At 47.5% G+C, this 16662-nt stretch overlaps 1 protein-coding gene across 1 annotated transcript in view; it reads left to right on the forward strand.

The window, feature by feature from the left end:
• Positions 1-16662, forward strand: part of LOC149984278 (CUB and sushi domain-containing protein 3-like) — a 569716-nt gene that overhangs the window by 395872 nt on the left and 157182 nt on the right. Inside the window, exons 48-50 of the mRNA XM_090219648.1 lie at positions 1729-1842; positions 5999-6187; positions 14090-14236. Coding sequence (XP_090075774.1) covers positions 1729-1842; positions 5999-6187; positions 14090-14236 — 450 coding nt within the window. The remainder of the gene's footprint in view (positions 1-1728; positions 1843-5998; positions 6188-14089; positions 14237-16662) is intronic.

Genomic DNA, 16662 nt, shown 5'->3' on the forward strand with positions numbered 1-16662 from the left:
CCACTGTTCTGTTCTTAGTGCCGGTCTGCACGTTAAAACTAAAACAATGTAACTAATAATGGCATATTTATGCTTTCGTTAATAAAATAATTATAATAATACTCTTTCAAAATGCAGATGTTGATTTAGTTATGGATCCATAATGAATTACTATGGGAATAAATATCACAGATTTACAGAAATACTGGAAAAAAGTTGTCTAATGAAGGTAAACAACTTGTTGCTTACTGGAAAATACTCTTTCAAATACACACGGTCACGTTGTACAGCGCCATCATGGCTTTTAGTAGGGCTGTATTTTTATACATATTATTTTGGCCTTTAATTCAGATTACAATCGCTCACTGTCGTTTATTTTTTATTAAACAAAATAATCTCCAGAATATCATTATTGTCACTCTCCGAGCCCTTGGTTCTCTATGGTGTTTAGGTCAGAGCTCCGAGCCCTTGGTTCTCTATGGTGTTTAGGTCAGAGCCCCGAGCCCTTGGTTCTCTATGGTGTTTAGGTCAGAGCCCCGAGCCCTTGGTTCTCTATGGTGTTTAGGTCAGAGCGTGACTAGGGGTGGGTGTTCTAGTCATTCTATTTCTAAGTTGGTGAGTTGTATGTTTCCCAAGTAGAGGCAGCTGGTAATCGTTGCCTCTAATTGGGGATCATATTTAGGAAGCTCTTTCTCACAGCTTTGTGGGATATTGTGTTTGTTGCACCACGTAGTCATGGTTTCGTTGCTTTAAAAAAACAAAAACAAAGGTTTTGTTGAAAAGTTTGACTTTAAATAAATATGTGGAACTCAAATCATGCTGCGCCTTGGTCCGTCCATTTCAACAATCGTGAAATTGCCGTGAACATCTATTTCATCACTGTTTTGCGCTGCTCTGAGACAAGCATGGAGAAACTAAAATATTCAATTATATTCCATGACATTATTAAGATACATCTGTTCACTGAATTTCAGCAAGTCTGATAAATAATCAAGTTAGGTTTCTCCAGAAATGTTTATTTAATAATTTTTTTTACCTTTATTTAACCAGGCAAGTCAGTTAAGAACAAATTCTTATTTTCAATGACGGCCTAGGAACAGTGGGTTAACTGCCTGTTCAGGGGCAGAACGACAGATTTATAACTTGTCAGCTCGGGGATTCGATTTTGCAACCTTTCAGGTTACTAGTCCAACGCTCTAACCACTACGCTACCCTGCCGCCCCAAATAATGTATTCTAAATAACAAACTGGCTTTATTTACAAAATTGTGAGAATGTCTCACCCCATGTTCAAGAACTGCCTTTTTCTCGCTCACTCTAGGTTAAATGAAAAACAAATCTCCAAAAAACGCCAAATAAATCAATGCTAATCCCACTTTGTAACACAATAAAATGTGAAGAAATCCACGCTCTCTGAATACTTTTGCAAGGCCCTGTTTCCTTCCAAGATACAATGATATGGTTGTATCAAAGGTACCCCAGCTCTTCATCAGAGTGTCCATCTTGATAATGCCTTGACGACTACAGTATTGTCGTCAGACTTGGGTTCAAATAGTTTTTGATTTATTTAAAATATTTTAGCTGTGCTTGTCTGAGCTGACCTGGCATCTGATTATATCAAGCCAGGCCTGGTGGTGTTTAGGGATGTCTATGCCTCCTATCTGAAAGACTGTGTGTGTGTGTGTGTGTGTGTGTATGTGTGTGTGTCTGTCTGTGTGTCTGTCTGTGTGTGTGTGTGTGGTTCCTCCAGGGGACATTATCCGGTACCAGTGCCTGCCAGGGTTCACCCTGTTGGGCTCGGAGATCCTGACGTGCAGGCTGGGGGAGAGGCTCCAGATGGACGGCCCTCCACCTCTCTGCCAAGGTTAGCATCGGCTGCATCTGTAATGGCGTGCCCTATGTAGTACACTGCTTTTGACCAGGGGTCATAGATCTCGAGAGCTTCTAAACTGAAAACATCACTCAAATCAAATCAAATTTATTTATATAGCCCTTCGTACATCAGCTGATATCTCAAAGTGCTGTACAGAAACCCAGCCTAAAACCCCCCAAACAGCAAGCAATGCAGGTGTAGAAGCACGGTGGCTAGGAAAAACTCCCTAGAAAGGCCAAAACCTAGGAAAAAACCTAGAGAGGAACCAGGCTATGAGGGGTGGCCAGTCCTCTTCTGGATGTGCTGGGTGGAGATTATAAACCTAGAGAGGAACCAGGCTATGAGGGGTGGCCAGTCCTCTTCTGGCTGTGCCGGGTGGAGATTATAAACCTAGAGAGGAACCAGGCTATGAGGGGTGGCCAGTCCTCTTCTGGCTGTGCCGGGTGGAGATTATAAACCTAGAGAGGAACCAGGCTATGAGGGGTGGCCAGTCCTCTTCTGGCTGTGCCGGGTGGAGATTATAAACCTAGAGAGGAACCAGGCTATGAGGGGTGGCCAGTCCTCTTCTGGCTGTGCCGGGTGGAGATTATAAACCTAGAGAGGAACCAGGCTATGAGGGGTGGCCAGTCCTCTTCTGGCTGTGCCGGGTGGAGATTATAAACCTAGAGAGGAACCAGGCTATGAGGGGTGGCCAGTCCTCTTCTGGCTGTGCCGGGTGGAGATTATAAACCTAGAGAGGAACCAGGCTATGAGGGGTGGCCAGTCCTCTTCTGGCTGTGCCGGGTGGAGATTATAAACCTAGAGAGGAACCAGGCTATGAGGGGTGGCCAGTCCTCTTCTGGCTGTGCCGGGTGGAGATTATAAACCTAGAGAGGAACCAGGCTATGAGGGGTGGCCAGTCCTCTTCTGGCTGTGCCGGGTGGAGATTATAAACCTAGAGAGGAACCAGGCTATGAGGGGTGGCCAGTCCTCTTCTGGCTGTGCCGGGTGGAGATTATAAACCTAGAGAGGAACCAGGCTATGAGGGGTGGCCAGTCCTCTTCTGGCTGTGCCGGGTGGAGATTATAAACCTAGAGAGGAACCAGGCTATGAGGGGTGGCCAGTCCTCTTCTGGCTGTGCTGGGTGGAGATTATAAACCTAGAGAGGAACCAGGCTATGAGGGGTGGCCAGTCCTCTTCTGGCTGTGCCGGGTGGAGATTATAAACCTAGAGAGTAACCAGGCTATGTGGGGTGGAGATTATAAACCTAGAGAGGAACCAGGCTATGAGGGGTGGCCAGTCCTCTTCTGGCTGTGCCGGGTGGAGATTATAAACCTAGAGAGGAACCAGGCTATGAGGGGTGGCCAGTCCACTTCTGGCTGTGCCGGGTGGAGATTATAAACCTAGAGAGGAACCAGGCTACGAGGGGTGGCCAGTCCTCTTCTGGCAGTGCCGGGTGGAGATTATAACAGAACATGGCCAAGATGTTCAACTGTTCATAAATGACCAGCAGGGTCAGATAATAATACTCACAGGCAGAACAGTTGAAACTCAGAATTCCAACATTCCTCTTATAACCGTTTGTCTCTGCTGTAAAAAGTAATGCACAGTATAGGGAATACGGTGCCGTAGTGAGCACAGACACATTGTCCTGGGCTATAAAGCACAGAGAGTTCACATTACGGAAATAGGTTTGACCTCTTATTTAATTTCATTCTTCTGTTTGTTGATGTCCGCTGTACACGTTTCTGTATAGAGTCGGGGGAAAATATTGAGCTCTCTGTCGACGTAATCTATCTTTGTTTTTTGTTTTTTTAAACCTGTCGTTTTTCTACATTCTGTTCGTTGATATCAGCTTCAAATGTTTTCCTGCTCATTTTTTTGTTGCCTGAACATTTCACATTTTGTTGGCCACGTTAACCTTTCTGTTCTATTACCTTACCTCTTTAAAAAAAAGGCCTGAAGAAAGAAAGCTAGTTGTCAGAATAACAATATGGTTCGAAAGTGTTGTCCTTAAATCAGACATGCCACTCTTCAGTACTGAGAAAGGTGCTGATGTATATAGTCACCATCATTTAACCATCAGAAGGTATCTGTCTCCAGTACTGAGAAAGGAGATTATATATACAGTAACCATCAGAAGGTATCTGTCTCCTGTACTGAGAAAGGAGATGATATATACAGTAACCATCAGAAGGTATCTGTCTCCAGTACTGAGAAAGGAGATGATATATACAGTAACCATCAGAAGGTATCTGTCTCCTGTACTGAGAAAGGAGATGATATATACAGTAACCATCAGAAGGTATCTGTCTCCAGTACTGAGAAAGGAGATGATATAAACAGTAACCATCAGAAGGTATCTGTCTCCAGTAGTCAGAAAGGAGATTATATATACAGTAACCATCAGAAGGTATCTGTCTCCTGTACTGAGAAAGGAGATGATATATACAGTAACCATCAGAAGGTATCTGTCTCCAGTACTGAGAAAGGAGATGATATATACAGTAACCATCAGAAGGTATCTGTCTCCTGTACTGAGAAAGGATATGATATAAACACTAACCATCAGAAGGTATCTGTCTCCAGTACTGAGAAAGGAGATGATATATACAGTAACCATCAGAAGGTATCTGTCTCCAGTAGTCAGAAAGGAGATGATATATACAGTAACCATCAGAAGGTATCTGTCTCCAGTACTCAGAAAGGAGATGATATATACAGTAACCATCAGAAGGTGTCTGTCTCCAGTAGTCAGAAAGGAGATGATATAAACAGTAACCATCAGAAGGTATCTGTCTCCTGTACTGAGAAAGGAGATGATATAAACAGTAACCATCAGAAGGTATCTGTCTCCAGTACTCAGAAAGGAGATGATATATACAGTAACCATCAGAAGGTGTCTGTCTCCAGTAGTCAGAAAGGAGATGATATAAACAGTAACCATCAGAAGGTATCTGTCTCCTGTACTGAGAAAGGAGATGATATATAAACAGCTTTTATTTTGTAGTGCTACCAAGGGACAAAGCTAACACAGTGAACCAGTACTCTGTACCCTGAGGCTCAGTCACACCCACACCCACAGTCACAGTCACAGCCCCAGTCACAGTCACAGCCCCAGCCACAGTCACACCCACAGTCACAGTCACAGCCACAGTCACAGTCACACCCACAGTCACAGTCACAGCCACAGTCACAGTCACACCCACAGTCACAGTCACAGTCCCAGCCACAGCCCCAGTCACAGTCCCAGCCACAGCCCCAGTCACAGCCCCAGCCCCAGTCACAGCCCCAGCCCCAGTCACAGCCCCAGTCACAGCCCAAGTCACAGCCCCAGCCACAGCCCCAGTCACAGCCCGTCACAGCCCCAGCCACAGCCCCAGTCACAGCCCCAGCCCCAGTCACAGCCCCAGTCACAGCCCCAGTCACAGCCCAAGTCACAGCCCCAGCCCCAGTCACAGCCCCAGTCACAGCCCAAGTCACAGCCACAGCCCCAGTCACTGCCCCAGTCACAGCCCCAACCCCACTCACAGCCCCAGCCCCAGCCACAACCCCAGCCACAGTCACAGCCCCAGTCCCAGTCACAGCCCCAGTCCCAGTCACAGCCCCAGTCCCAGTTACAGCCCCAGTCACAGCCCCAGTGACAGCCCCAGCCCCAGTCACAGTCACAGTCACAGCCCCAGCCCCAGTCACAGTCACAGCCCCAGCCCCAGCCCCAGTCACAGTCACAGCCCCAGGGCTCCCATCACTCTGTCCTCTCTGACCTCTAACATCACTCTGTCCTCTAACATCACTCTGTCCTCTAACATCACTCTGTCCTCTCTGTCCTCTAACATCACTCTGTCCTCTAGCATCACTCGGTCCTCTAACATCACTCTGTCCTGTAACATCACTCTGTACTCTAACATCACTCTGTCCTCTAACATCACTCTGTCCTCTCTGACCTCTAACATCACTCTGTCCTCTAACATCACTCTGTCCTCTAACTTCACTCTGTCCTCTCTGACCTCTAACATCACTCTGTCCTCTAACATCACTCTGTCCTCTAACATCACTCTGTCCTCTCTGTCCTCTAACATCACTCTGTCCTCTAACATCACTCTGTCCTCTAACATCACTCTGTCCTCTCACTTCACTCTGTCACTCTCTGTCCTCTTTCCACCCACAGTACAATGTCCTGCTAACGAGGTCCGCTTCGACTCCACGGGGGTGATCCTGAGTCCCGGCTACCCAGACAGCTACCACAACCTCCAGACGTGTTCCTGGCTCATCAACGTAGAGAAGGGCTACAACGTCACCCTCCACTTCCAGCTCTTCCAGACAGAGAAGGAGTTTGACATCCTGGAGATATTTGACGGTGGGACATTTATCAACGTCACTTTGAGTATCGCAGTTAATCCTCTCTCTTCACATCTCTCATCGCCGGATAATTTGCAAAAATGACCACAGATTTGATCTGTCATGTGAAAGCTTTAGATAATGAATCCCTCAGCCATTAATTGTACTTTTTTAAACTCAGACCTTACTCCAAGCACCCTTCCAAGCACCCTTCCAAGCACCCTTCCAAGCACCCTACCAAGCACCCTTCCAAGCACCCTTCCAAGCACCCTACTAAGCACCCTTCCAAGCACCCTTCCAAGCACCCTTCCAAGCACCCTACCAAGCACCCTACCAAGCACCCTTCCAAGAACCCTTCCAAGCACCCTACCAAGCACCCTTCCAAGCACCCTACCAAGCACCCTTCCAAGCACCCTTCCAAGCACCCTACCAAGCACCCTTCCAAGTACCCTTCCAAGCCCCCTTCCAAGCACCCTTCCAAGCACCCTACCAAGCACCCTTCCAAGTACCCTTCCAAGCCCCCTACCAAGCACCCTTCCAAGCACCCTTCCAAGCACCCTTCCTCGCACCCTTCCAAGCACCCTTCCAAGTACCCTTCCAAGCACCCTACCAAGCACCCTTCCAAGCACCCTTCCAAGCACCCTTCCAAGCACCCTTCCAAGCCCCCTTCCAAGCACCCTACGAAGCACCCTACCAAGCACCCTTCCATGTACCCTTCCAAGCCCCTTACCAAGCACCCTTCCAAGTACCCTTCCAAGCCCCCTACCAAGCACCCTACCAAGCACCCTTCCAAGCCCCCTTCCAAGCACCCTACCAAGCACCCTACCAAGCACCCTTCCAAGTACCCTTCCAAGCACCCTTCCTCGCACCCTTCCAAACAACCTTCCAAGCCCCCTTCCAAGCACCCTACCAAGCACCCTACCAAGCACCCTTCCAAGCACCCTTCCAAGCACCCTTCCAAGCACCCTTGTACCAATCCTAAATGCCAGATTACTTTACCTAAGTAAACTATGACAGAAATTTGTCCCTTCCAGTTTTATCATTGAAACAAAACAAGGCATCAGTTTGCTTTAGGACCCTGCGGATGCTTCTGATAGGTTGTTTGGAGTGTTTACCCGACAAAATATACAATAATAACTAACGATAATAATAATACATTTATTATGTCCCCGCCCACTTCTGATAGGTTGTTTGGAGTGTTTACCCGACAAAATATACAATAATAACTAATGATAATAATAATACATTTATTATGTCCCCCCCAATTCTAAAACCAAAGTTGCACCTCTGTTTTACAACCAATGTTCCCTCTAATTGTTTGGGGCACTGAGACCATTTTAGGGTCTTGTGAGTGGAAACTTGAAAGTCGTGAGAATGTTGTGCAACAATTTCACATGGAAATAGCTTTTGATATCTATAATATAGCCCACAGTAACCTACATGCAGTGTTCAGTGCCAGCCCACAGTAACCTACATGCAGTGTTCAGTGCCAGCCCACAGTATCCTACATGCAGTGTTCAGTGCCAGCCCACAGTAACCTACATGCAGTGTTCAGTGCCAGCCCACAGTAACCTACATGCAGTGTTCAGTGCCAGCCCACAGTAACCTACATGCAGTGTTCAGTGCCAGCCCACAGTAACCTACATGCAGTGTTCAGTGCCAGCCCACAGTAACCTACATGCAGTGTTCAGTGCCAGCCCACAGTAACCTACATGCAGTGTTCAGTGCCAGCCCACAGTAACCTACATGCAGTGTTCAGTGCCAGCCCACAGTAACCTACATGCAGTGTTCAGTGCCAGCCCACAGTAACCTACATGCAGTGTTCAGTGCCAGCCCACAGTAACCTACATGCAGTGTTCAGTGCCAGCCCACAGTAACCTACATGCAGTGTTCAGTGCCAGCCCACAGTAACCTATATGCAGTGTTCAGTGCCAGCCCACAGTAACCTACATGCGGTGTTCAGTGCCAGCCCACAGTAACCTACATGCAGTGTTCAGTGCCAGCCCACAGTAACCTACATGCAGTGTTCAGTGCCAGCCCACAGTAACCTACATGCAGTGTTCAGTGCCAGCCCACAGTAACCTACATGCAGTGTTCAGTGCCAGCCCACAGTAACCTACATGCAGTGTTCAGTGCCAGCCCACAGTAACCTACATGCAGTGTTCAGTGCCAGCCCACAGTAACCTACATGCAGTGTTCAGTGCCAGCCCACAGTAACCTACATGCAGTGTTCAGTACCAGCCCACAGTAACCTACATGCAGTGTTCAGTGCCAGCCCACAGTAACCTACATGCAGTGTTCAGTGCCAGCCCACAGTAACCTACATGCAGTGTTCAGTGCCAGCCCACAGTAACCTACATGCAGTGTTCAGTGCCAGCCCACAGTAACCTACATGCAGTGTTCAGTGCCAGCTCACAGTAACCTACATGCGGTGTTCAGTGCCAGCCCACAGTAACCTACATGCAGTGTTCAGTGCCAGCCCACAGTATCCTACATGCAGTGTTCAGTGCCAGCCCACAGTAACCTACATGCAGTGTTCAGTGCCAGCCCACAGTAACCTACATGCAGTGTTCAGTGCCAGCCCACAGTAACCTACATGCAGTGTTCAGTGCCAGCCCACAGTAACCTACATGCAGTGTTCAGTGCCAGCCCACAGTAACCTACATGCGGTGTTCAGTGCCAGCCCACAGTAACCTACATGCAGTGTTCAGTGCCAGCCCACAGTAACCTACATGCAGTGTTCAGTGCCAGCCCACAGTAACCTACATGCAGTGTTCAGTGCCAGCCCACAGTAACCTACATGCAGTGTTCAGTGCCAGCCCACAGTAACCTACATGCAGTGTTCAGTGCCAGCCCACAGTAACCTACATGCAGTGTTCAGTGCCAGCCCACAGTAACCTACATGCAGTGTTCAGTGCCAGCCCACAGTAACCTACATGCAGTGTTCAGTGCCAGCCCACAGTAACCTACATGCAGTGTTCAGTACCAGCCCACAGTAACCTACATGCAGTGTTCAGTGCCAGCCCACAGTAACCTACATGCAGTGTTCAGTGCCAGCCCACAGTAACCTACATGCAGTGTTCAGTGCCAGCCCACAGTAACCTACATGCAGTGTTCAGTGCCAGCCCACAGTAACCTACATGCAGTGTTCAGTGCCAGCTCACAGTAACCTACATGCGGTGTTCAGTGCCAGCCCACAGTAACCTACATGCAGTGTTCAGTGCCAGCCCACAGTAACCTACATGCAGTGTTCAGTGCCAGCCCACAGTAACCTACATGCAGTGTTCAGTGCCAGCCCACAGTAACCTACATGCAGTGTTCAGTACCAGCCCACAGTAACCAACATGCGGTGTTCAGTGCCAGCCCACAGTAACCAACATGCGGTGTTCAGTGCCAGCCCACAGTAACCAACATGCAGTGTTCAGTACCAGCCCACAGTAACCAACATGCGGTGTTCAGTGCCAGCCCACAGTAACCAACATGCGGTGTTCAGTGCCAGCCCACAGTAACCTACATGCGGTGTTCAGTGCCAGCCCACAGTAACCTACATGCGGTGTTCAGTGCCAGCCCACAGTAACCTACATGCAGTGTTCAGTGCCAGCCTACAATGTATGAGACTTTTAAAAACGTTTTTACATTGTGAAGGACTTTGACATTAATTCATGAGTTTATGTATTTGTCTGTAAGACCATGGGCCAAATAGGTAAATGTAAATTGCATTGTATTGTGTTATATGATGCAAGTAACCACTTTAAAAAATATATAGATATATTATTATCACCATACAGGGAATTAGACACTGTACCCCTCTGACTATTGGTTTATTTGCACATTCAAGCCTGTCTCAAAATACAATACTGTCCCTTTAATTTGTTTTTACCTGACTGGCTTTTCACCGACAGCAGGTGATGTAGCCGACACGTTTTGTGTTCTTGTAGGAAGCAGTAACTCCCCATTGTTGACCTATACTTCTCTATAACTGGGCTAACAACTCGCTAAATAACAATGACTATCTACATACGGGCCACACGCCGCTCTGCGCTCTGATCTGAAAGGCGCAGACACTCGCCCGGTGATTGAAAGACCTCTCCCCAATATCCTTCTAGTCCGTTGCTCTCTGGCTCTGCCTACAACTAAATCCCAGGCTCAATCTTGCAAAGTTAGATTTGGTTTGGTTTGTTACATTGAAAATGGGCTGATATAATGCTGATTCATAAAAAAATAAATAAAAAAACGTTGATCTACAATATATAGTGTAAACTAGTTGGGCGAACTCAGCGAAGTTGGATGTCTGTGGCGCCTGGCTTTGCTTCTGCGCATCAGTCCTGCAGGAGGGCGCACCGCCGGGCAAGCGCGACGTTTAGAGGGAACATTATTTACGAAGATTGTAAAATTGAGTCAACCCTACTTTATTGAGGTCTGAGTCAAAGCAATATGGCTATTTGCTAGTATAATTGACTACTTAAAGATGAATAAACCCAGCCACTGCAAGGTCGAACGAATACAACGAATCACGCTTTGAATTCCAATAGAGGAGCTAACCAGCCAATAAGTGTGGGTACACATGTACCCATAGATGTAATACACTACACAGTACATGTAATACACTACACAGTACATGTAATACACTACACAGTACATGTTATACAGTACATGTTTTACAGTACATGTTATACAGTACATGTTATACAGTACATGTTATACAGTACATGTATTATAGTATATGTTATACAGTACATGTTATACAGTACATGTATTATAGTATATGTTATACAGTACATGTTATACAGTACATGTTTTACAGTAAATGTTTTACATGACACACTTGGAGGGAATGTTCCACCTATTAACTATCTGACCTCTGATGATGTCACACTGTGTGCTTTTCTGTGTTTGTGGAGCCAGAACATTCACCTGAAACAGCATTAACATCTCTCTGTGTCTCTGTCCTAACAGGTCCTAACATCTCTCTGTGGCTCTGTCCTAACAGAACATTCACCTGAAACACCATTAACATCTCTCTGTGTCTCTGTCGTAACAGAACATTCACCTGAAACACCATTATTTTATACACTCAATTCTCCTCCCTCTGCATTTGTCTGTGTCACTCTGTGTCTCTGTCCTAACAGGTCCTAACATCTCTCTTTGTCTCTGTCCTAACAGGTCCTAAAATCTCTCTGTGTCTCTGTCCTAACAGGTCCTAATATGTCCTAACATCTCTCTGTGTCTCTGTCCTAACAGGTCCTAACAGGTCCTTAAATCTCCCTGTATCTCTGTCCTAACAGGTCCTAACATCTCTCTGTGTCTCTGTCCTAACAGGTCCTAACAGGTCCCAACAGGTCCTAGCATCTCTCTGTGTTTCTGTCCTAACAGGTCCTAACATCTCTCTGTGTCTCTGTCCCAAAAGGTCCTAACATCTCTCTTTGTCTCTGTCCTAACAGGTCCTAACATCTCTCCGTGTCTCTGTCCTAACAGGTCCTAACATCTCTCTGTGTCTCTGTCCTAACAGGTCCTAACATCTCTCTGTGTCTCTGTCCTAACAGGTCCTAACATGTCCTAACATCTCTCCGTGTCTCTGTCCTAACAGGTCCTAACATATATCTGTGTCTCTGTCTTAACATGTCCTAACATCTCTCTGTCCTAACATGTCCTAACATCTCTCAGTGTCTCCGTCCTAACAGGTCCTAACATCTCTCCGTGTCTCTGTCCTAACAGGTCCTAACATCTCTCTGTGTCTCTGTCCTAACAGGTCCTAACATCTCTCTGTGACTCTGTCCCAACAGATCCTAGCATCTCTCTGTGTCTCTGTCCTAACAGGTCCGAACATCTCTCTGTGTCTCTGTCCTAACAGGTCCTAACATCTCTCTGTGTCTCTGTCCTAACAGGTCTCTGTCCTAACAGGTCCTAACATCTCTCTGTGTCTCTGTCCTAACAGGTCCTAACAGGTCCTAACATATCTCTGTGTCTCTGTCTTAACAGGTCCTAACAGGTCCCAACAGGTCCTAGCATCTCTCTGTGTTTTTGTCCCAACAGGTCCTAACATCTCTCTGTGTCTCTGTCCCAACAGGTCCTAACATCTCTCTTTGTCTCTGTCCTAACAGGTCCTAATATCTCTCTGTGTCTCTGTCCTAACAGGTCCTAACATCTCTCTGTGTCTCTGTCCTAACAGGTCCTAACAGGTCCTAACATCTCTCTGTGTCTCTGTCCTAACAGGTCCTAACATCTCTCTGTGTCTCTGTCCTCACAGGTCCTAACAGGTCCTAACATCTCTCCGTGTCTCTGTCCTAACAGGTCCTAACATATCTCTGTGTCTCTGTCTTAACATGTCCTAACATCTCTCTGTCCTAACATGTCCTAACATCTCTCCGTGTCTCTGTCCTAACAGGTCCTAACATCTCTCCGTGTCTCTGTCCTAACAGGTCCTAATGTTTCTAAGTGTCTCTGTCCTAACAGGTCCTAACATCTCTCTGTGTCTCTGTCCTAACAGGTCCTAACATGTCCTAACATCTCTCTGTGTCTCTGTCCTAACAGGTCCTAACATCTCTCTGTGACTCTGTCCCAACAGATCCTAGCATCTCTCTGTGTCTCTGTCCTAACAGGTCCTAACGTCTCTCTGTGTCTCTGTCCCAACAGATCCTAGCATCTCTCTGTGTCTCTGTCCTAACAGGTCCTAACAGGTCCTAACATATCTCTGTGTCTCTGTCTTAACAGGTCCTAACAGGTCCCAACAGGTCCTAGCATCTCTCTGTGTTTCTGTCCCAACAGGTCCTAACATCTCTCTGTGTCTCTGTCCCAACAGGTCCTAACATCTCTCTTTGTCTCTGTCCTAACAGGTACTAATATCTCTCTGTGTCTCTGTCCTAACAGGTCCTAACATCTCTCTGTGTCTCTGTCCTAACAGGTCCTAACAGGTCCTAACATCTCTCTGTGTCTCTGTCCTAACAGGTCCTAACATCTCTCTGTGTCTCTGTCCTCACAGGTCCTAACAGGTCCTAACATCTCTCCGTGTCTCTGTCCTAACAGGTCCTAACATATCTCTGTGTCTCTGTCTTAACATGTCCTAACATCTCTCTGTCCTAACATGTCCTAACATCTCTCCGTGTCTCTGTCCTAACAGGTCCTAACATCTCTCCGTGTCTCTGTCCTAACAGGTCCTAATGTTTCTCTGTGTCTCTGTCCTAACAGGTCCTAACATCTCTCTGTGTCTCTGTCCTAACAGGTCCTAACATGTCCTAACATCTCTCTGTGTCTCTGTCCTAACAGGTCCTAACATCTCTCTGTGACTCTGTCCCAACAGATCCTAGCATCTCTCTGTGTCTCTGTCCTAACAGGTCCTAACGTCTCTCTGTTTCTCTGTCCCAACAGATCCTAGCATCTCTCTGTGTCTCTGTCCTAACAGGTCCTAACAGGTCCGAACATCTCTCTGTGTCTCTGTCCTAACAGGTCCTAACATCTCTCTGTGTCTCTGTCCTAACAGGTCTCTGTCCTAACAGGTCCTAACATCTCTCTGTGTCTCTGTCCTAACAGGTCCTAACATCTCTCTGTGTCTCTGTCCTAACATGTCCTAACAGGTCCTAACATCTCTCTGTGTCTCTGTCTTAACAGGTCCTAACATATCTCTGTGTCTCTGTCTTAACATGTCCTAACATCTCTCTGTCCTAACATGTCCTAACATCTCTCCGTGTCTCTATCCTAACAGGTCCTAACATCTCTCCGTGTCTCTGTCCTAACAGGTCCTAATGTCTCTCTGTGTCTCTGTCCTAACAGGTCCTAACATCTCTCCGTGTCTCTGTCCTAACAGGTCCTAACATCTCTCTCTCCTAACATGTCCTAACATCTCTCTGGGTCTCTGTCCTAACATGTCCTAACATCTCTCTGTCCTAACCATTCCTAACATCGCTCCGTGTCTCTGTCCTAACAGGTCCTAACATCTACAGCCAGATTCTGGCGTCCCTCAGCGGTGACATCACCACGCCCTTTAACCTCACGACCTCTGGTCATCAGCTGCTTCTGCGCTGGTCGTCTGACCACGGCACCAACAGGAAGGGCTTCCACGTCAGATATGTGGGTGAGTATCAAAGTATGTATCCTGTTAATAATGACTTTCCTTCACCCAGCACGTCTTCATCCACCCCGCTATACTACACAACCAATAGGAGTCATTAACGTCATGGTACAGGGCCCCTACCAGAAATAGACTGGCCATTGGGCAGTTCTGGACAATTTTATTTATTTATTTATTTCACCTTTATTTAACCAGGTAGGCAAGTTGAGAACAAGTTCTCATTTACAATTGCGACCTGGCCAAGATAAAGCAAAGCAGTTCGACACATACAACGACACAGAGTAACACATGGAATAAACAAACATACAGTCAATAATACAGTAGAAACAAGTCTATATACGATGTGAGCAAATGAGGTGAGATAAGGAAGGTAAAGGCAAAAAAAGGCCATGGTGGCAAAGTAAATAGAATATATATATTCCCAGTCCATCCCTGGGCCCCGTCCATCCCTGGGCCCCGTCCATCGCTGGCCCCGTCCATCCCTGATCCCAGTCCATCCCTGGGCCCCGTCCATCCCTAGGCCCCGTCCATCCCTAGGCCCCGTCCATCCCTAGGCCCCGTCCATCCCTGATCCCGTCCATCCCTAGGCCCCGTCCATCCCTAGGCCCCGTCCATCCCTAGGCCCCGTCCATCCCTGGCCCCGTCCATCCTTGATCCCGTCCATCCCTAGGCCCCGTCCATCCCTAGGCCCCGTCCATCCCTAGGCCCCAACCATCCCTAGGCCCCGCCCAACCCTGATCCCGGTCCATCCCTAGGCCCCGTCCATCCCTGATCCCAGTCCATCCCTGGGCCTCGTCCATCCCTAGGCCCCGTCCATCCCTAGGCCCCATCCATCCCTGATCCCAGTCCATCCCTGGGCCCCGTCCATCGCTAGGCCCCGTCCATCCCTAGGCCCCGTCCATCCCTGATTCCAGTCCATCCCTAGGCCCCGTCCATCCCTGATCCCAGTCCATCCCTAGGCCCCGTCCATCCCTAGGTCCCGTCCATCCCTGATCCCAGTCCATCCCTGGGCCCCGTCCATCCCTAGGCCCCGTCCATCCCTGATCCCAGTCCATCCCTGGGCCCTGTCCATCCCTAGGCCCCGTCCATCCCTGGGCCCCGTTCATCCCTAGGCCCCGTTCATCCCTAGGCCCCGTCCATCCCTGATCCCAGTCCATCCCTAGGCCCTGTCCATCCCTAGGCCCCGACCATCCCTAGGCCCCGTCCATCCCTAGGCCCTGTCCATCCCTAGGCCCCATCCATCCCTGATCCCAGTCCATCCCTAGGCCCAGTCCATCCCTAGGCCCCGTCCATCCCTAGGCCCCATCCATCCCTGATCCCAGTCCATCCCTAGGCCCCGTCCATCCCTAGGCCCCAACCATCCCTAGGCCCCGCCCATCCCTGATCCCCGTCCATCCCTAGGCCCCTTCCATCCCTAGGCCCTGTCCATCCCTAGGCCCAGTCCATCCCTAGGCCCCGTCCATCCCTAGGCCCCGTCCATCCCTAGGCCCCGCCCATACGTGGGCCCCATTACCGAAAACAAACCGGCCTATAGGATTCCCTACTAATTCCTTACAGAACAGGAATTCGTCTAGCCATCAGCATCATCACTGTGTTGTGATGAAATCACTGGCCACTTTAATACTGAAACACTAGCCACTTTAATAATGAAACACTAGCCACTTTGATACTGAAACACTAGCCACTTTAATAATGAAACACTAGCCACTTTAATAATGAAACACTAGCCACTTTAATAATGAAACACTAGCCACTTTAATAATGAAACACTGGCCACTTTAATACTGAAACACTAGCCACTTTAATACTGAAACACTAGCCACTTTAATACTGAAACACTAGCCACTTTAATACTGAAACACTAGCCACTTTAATAATGAAACACTAGACACTTTAATACTGAAACACTAGCCACTTTAATACTGAAACACTAGCCACTTTAAGACTGAAACACTAGCCACTTTAATAATGAAACACTAGCCACTTTAATAATGAAACACTAGCCACTTTAATAATGAAACACTAGCCACTTTAATAATGAAACACTAGCCACTTTAAATACTGAAACACTAGCCACTTTAATACTGAAACACTAGCCACTTTAATACTGAAACACTAGCCACTTTAATAATGAAACACTAGCCACTTTAATAATGAAACACTGGCCACTTTAATACTGAAACACTAGCCACTTTAATACTGAAACACTAGCCACTTTAATAATGAAACACTGGCCACTTTAATACTGAAACACTAGCCACTTTAATAATGAAACACTAGCCACTTTAATACTGAAACACTAGCCACTTTAATAATGAAACACTGGCCACTTTAATACTGAAACACTAGCCACTTTAATACTGAAACACTAGCCACTTTAATACTGAAACACTAGCCACTTTAATAATGAAACACTAGCCACTTTAATA

This window comes from Oncorhynchus mykiss, chromosome 3 (assembly GCF_057628025.1).
Source record: "Oncorhynchus mykiss isolate SJ-2025 chromosome 3, ASM5762802v1, whole genome shotgun sequence".
NCBI lineage: Eukaryota > Metazoa > Chordata > Actinopteri > Salmoniformes > Salmonidae > Oncorhynchus > Oncorhynchus mykiss.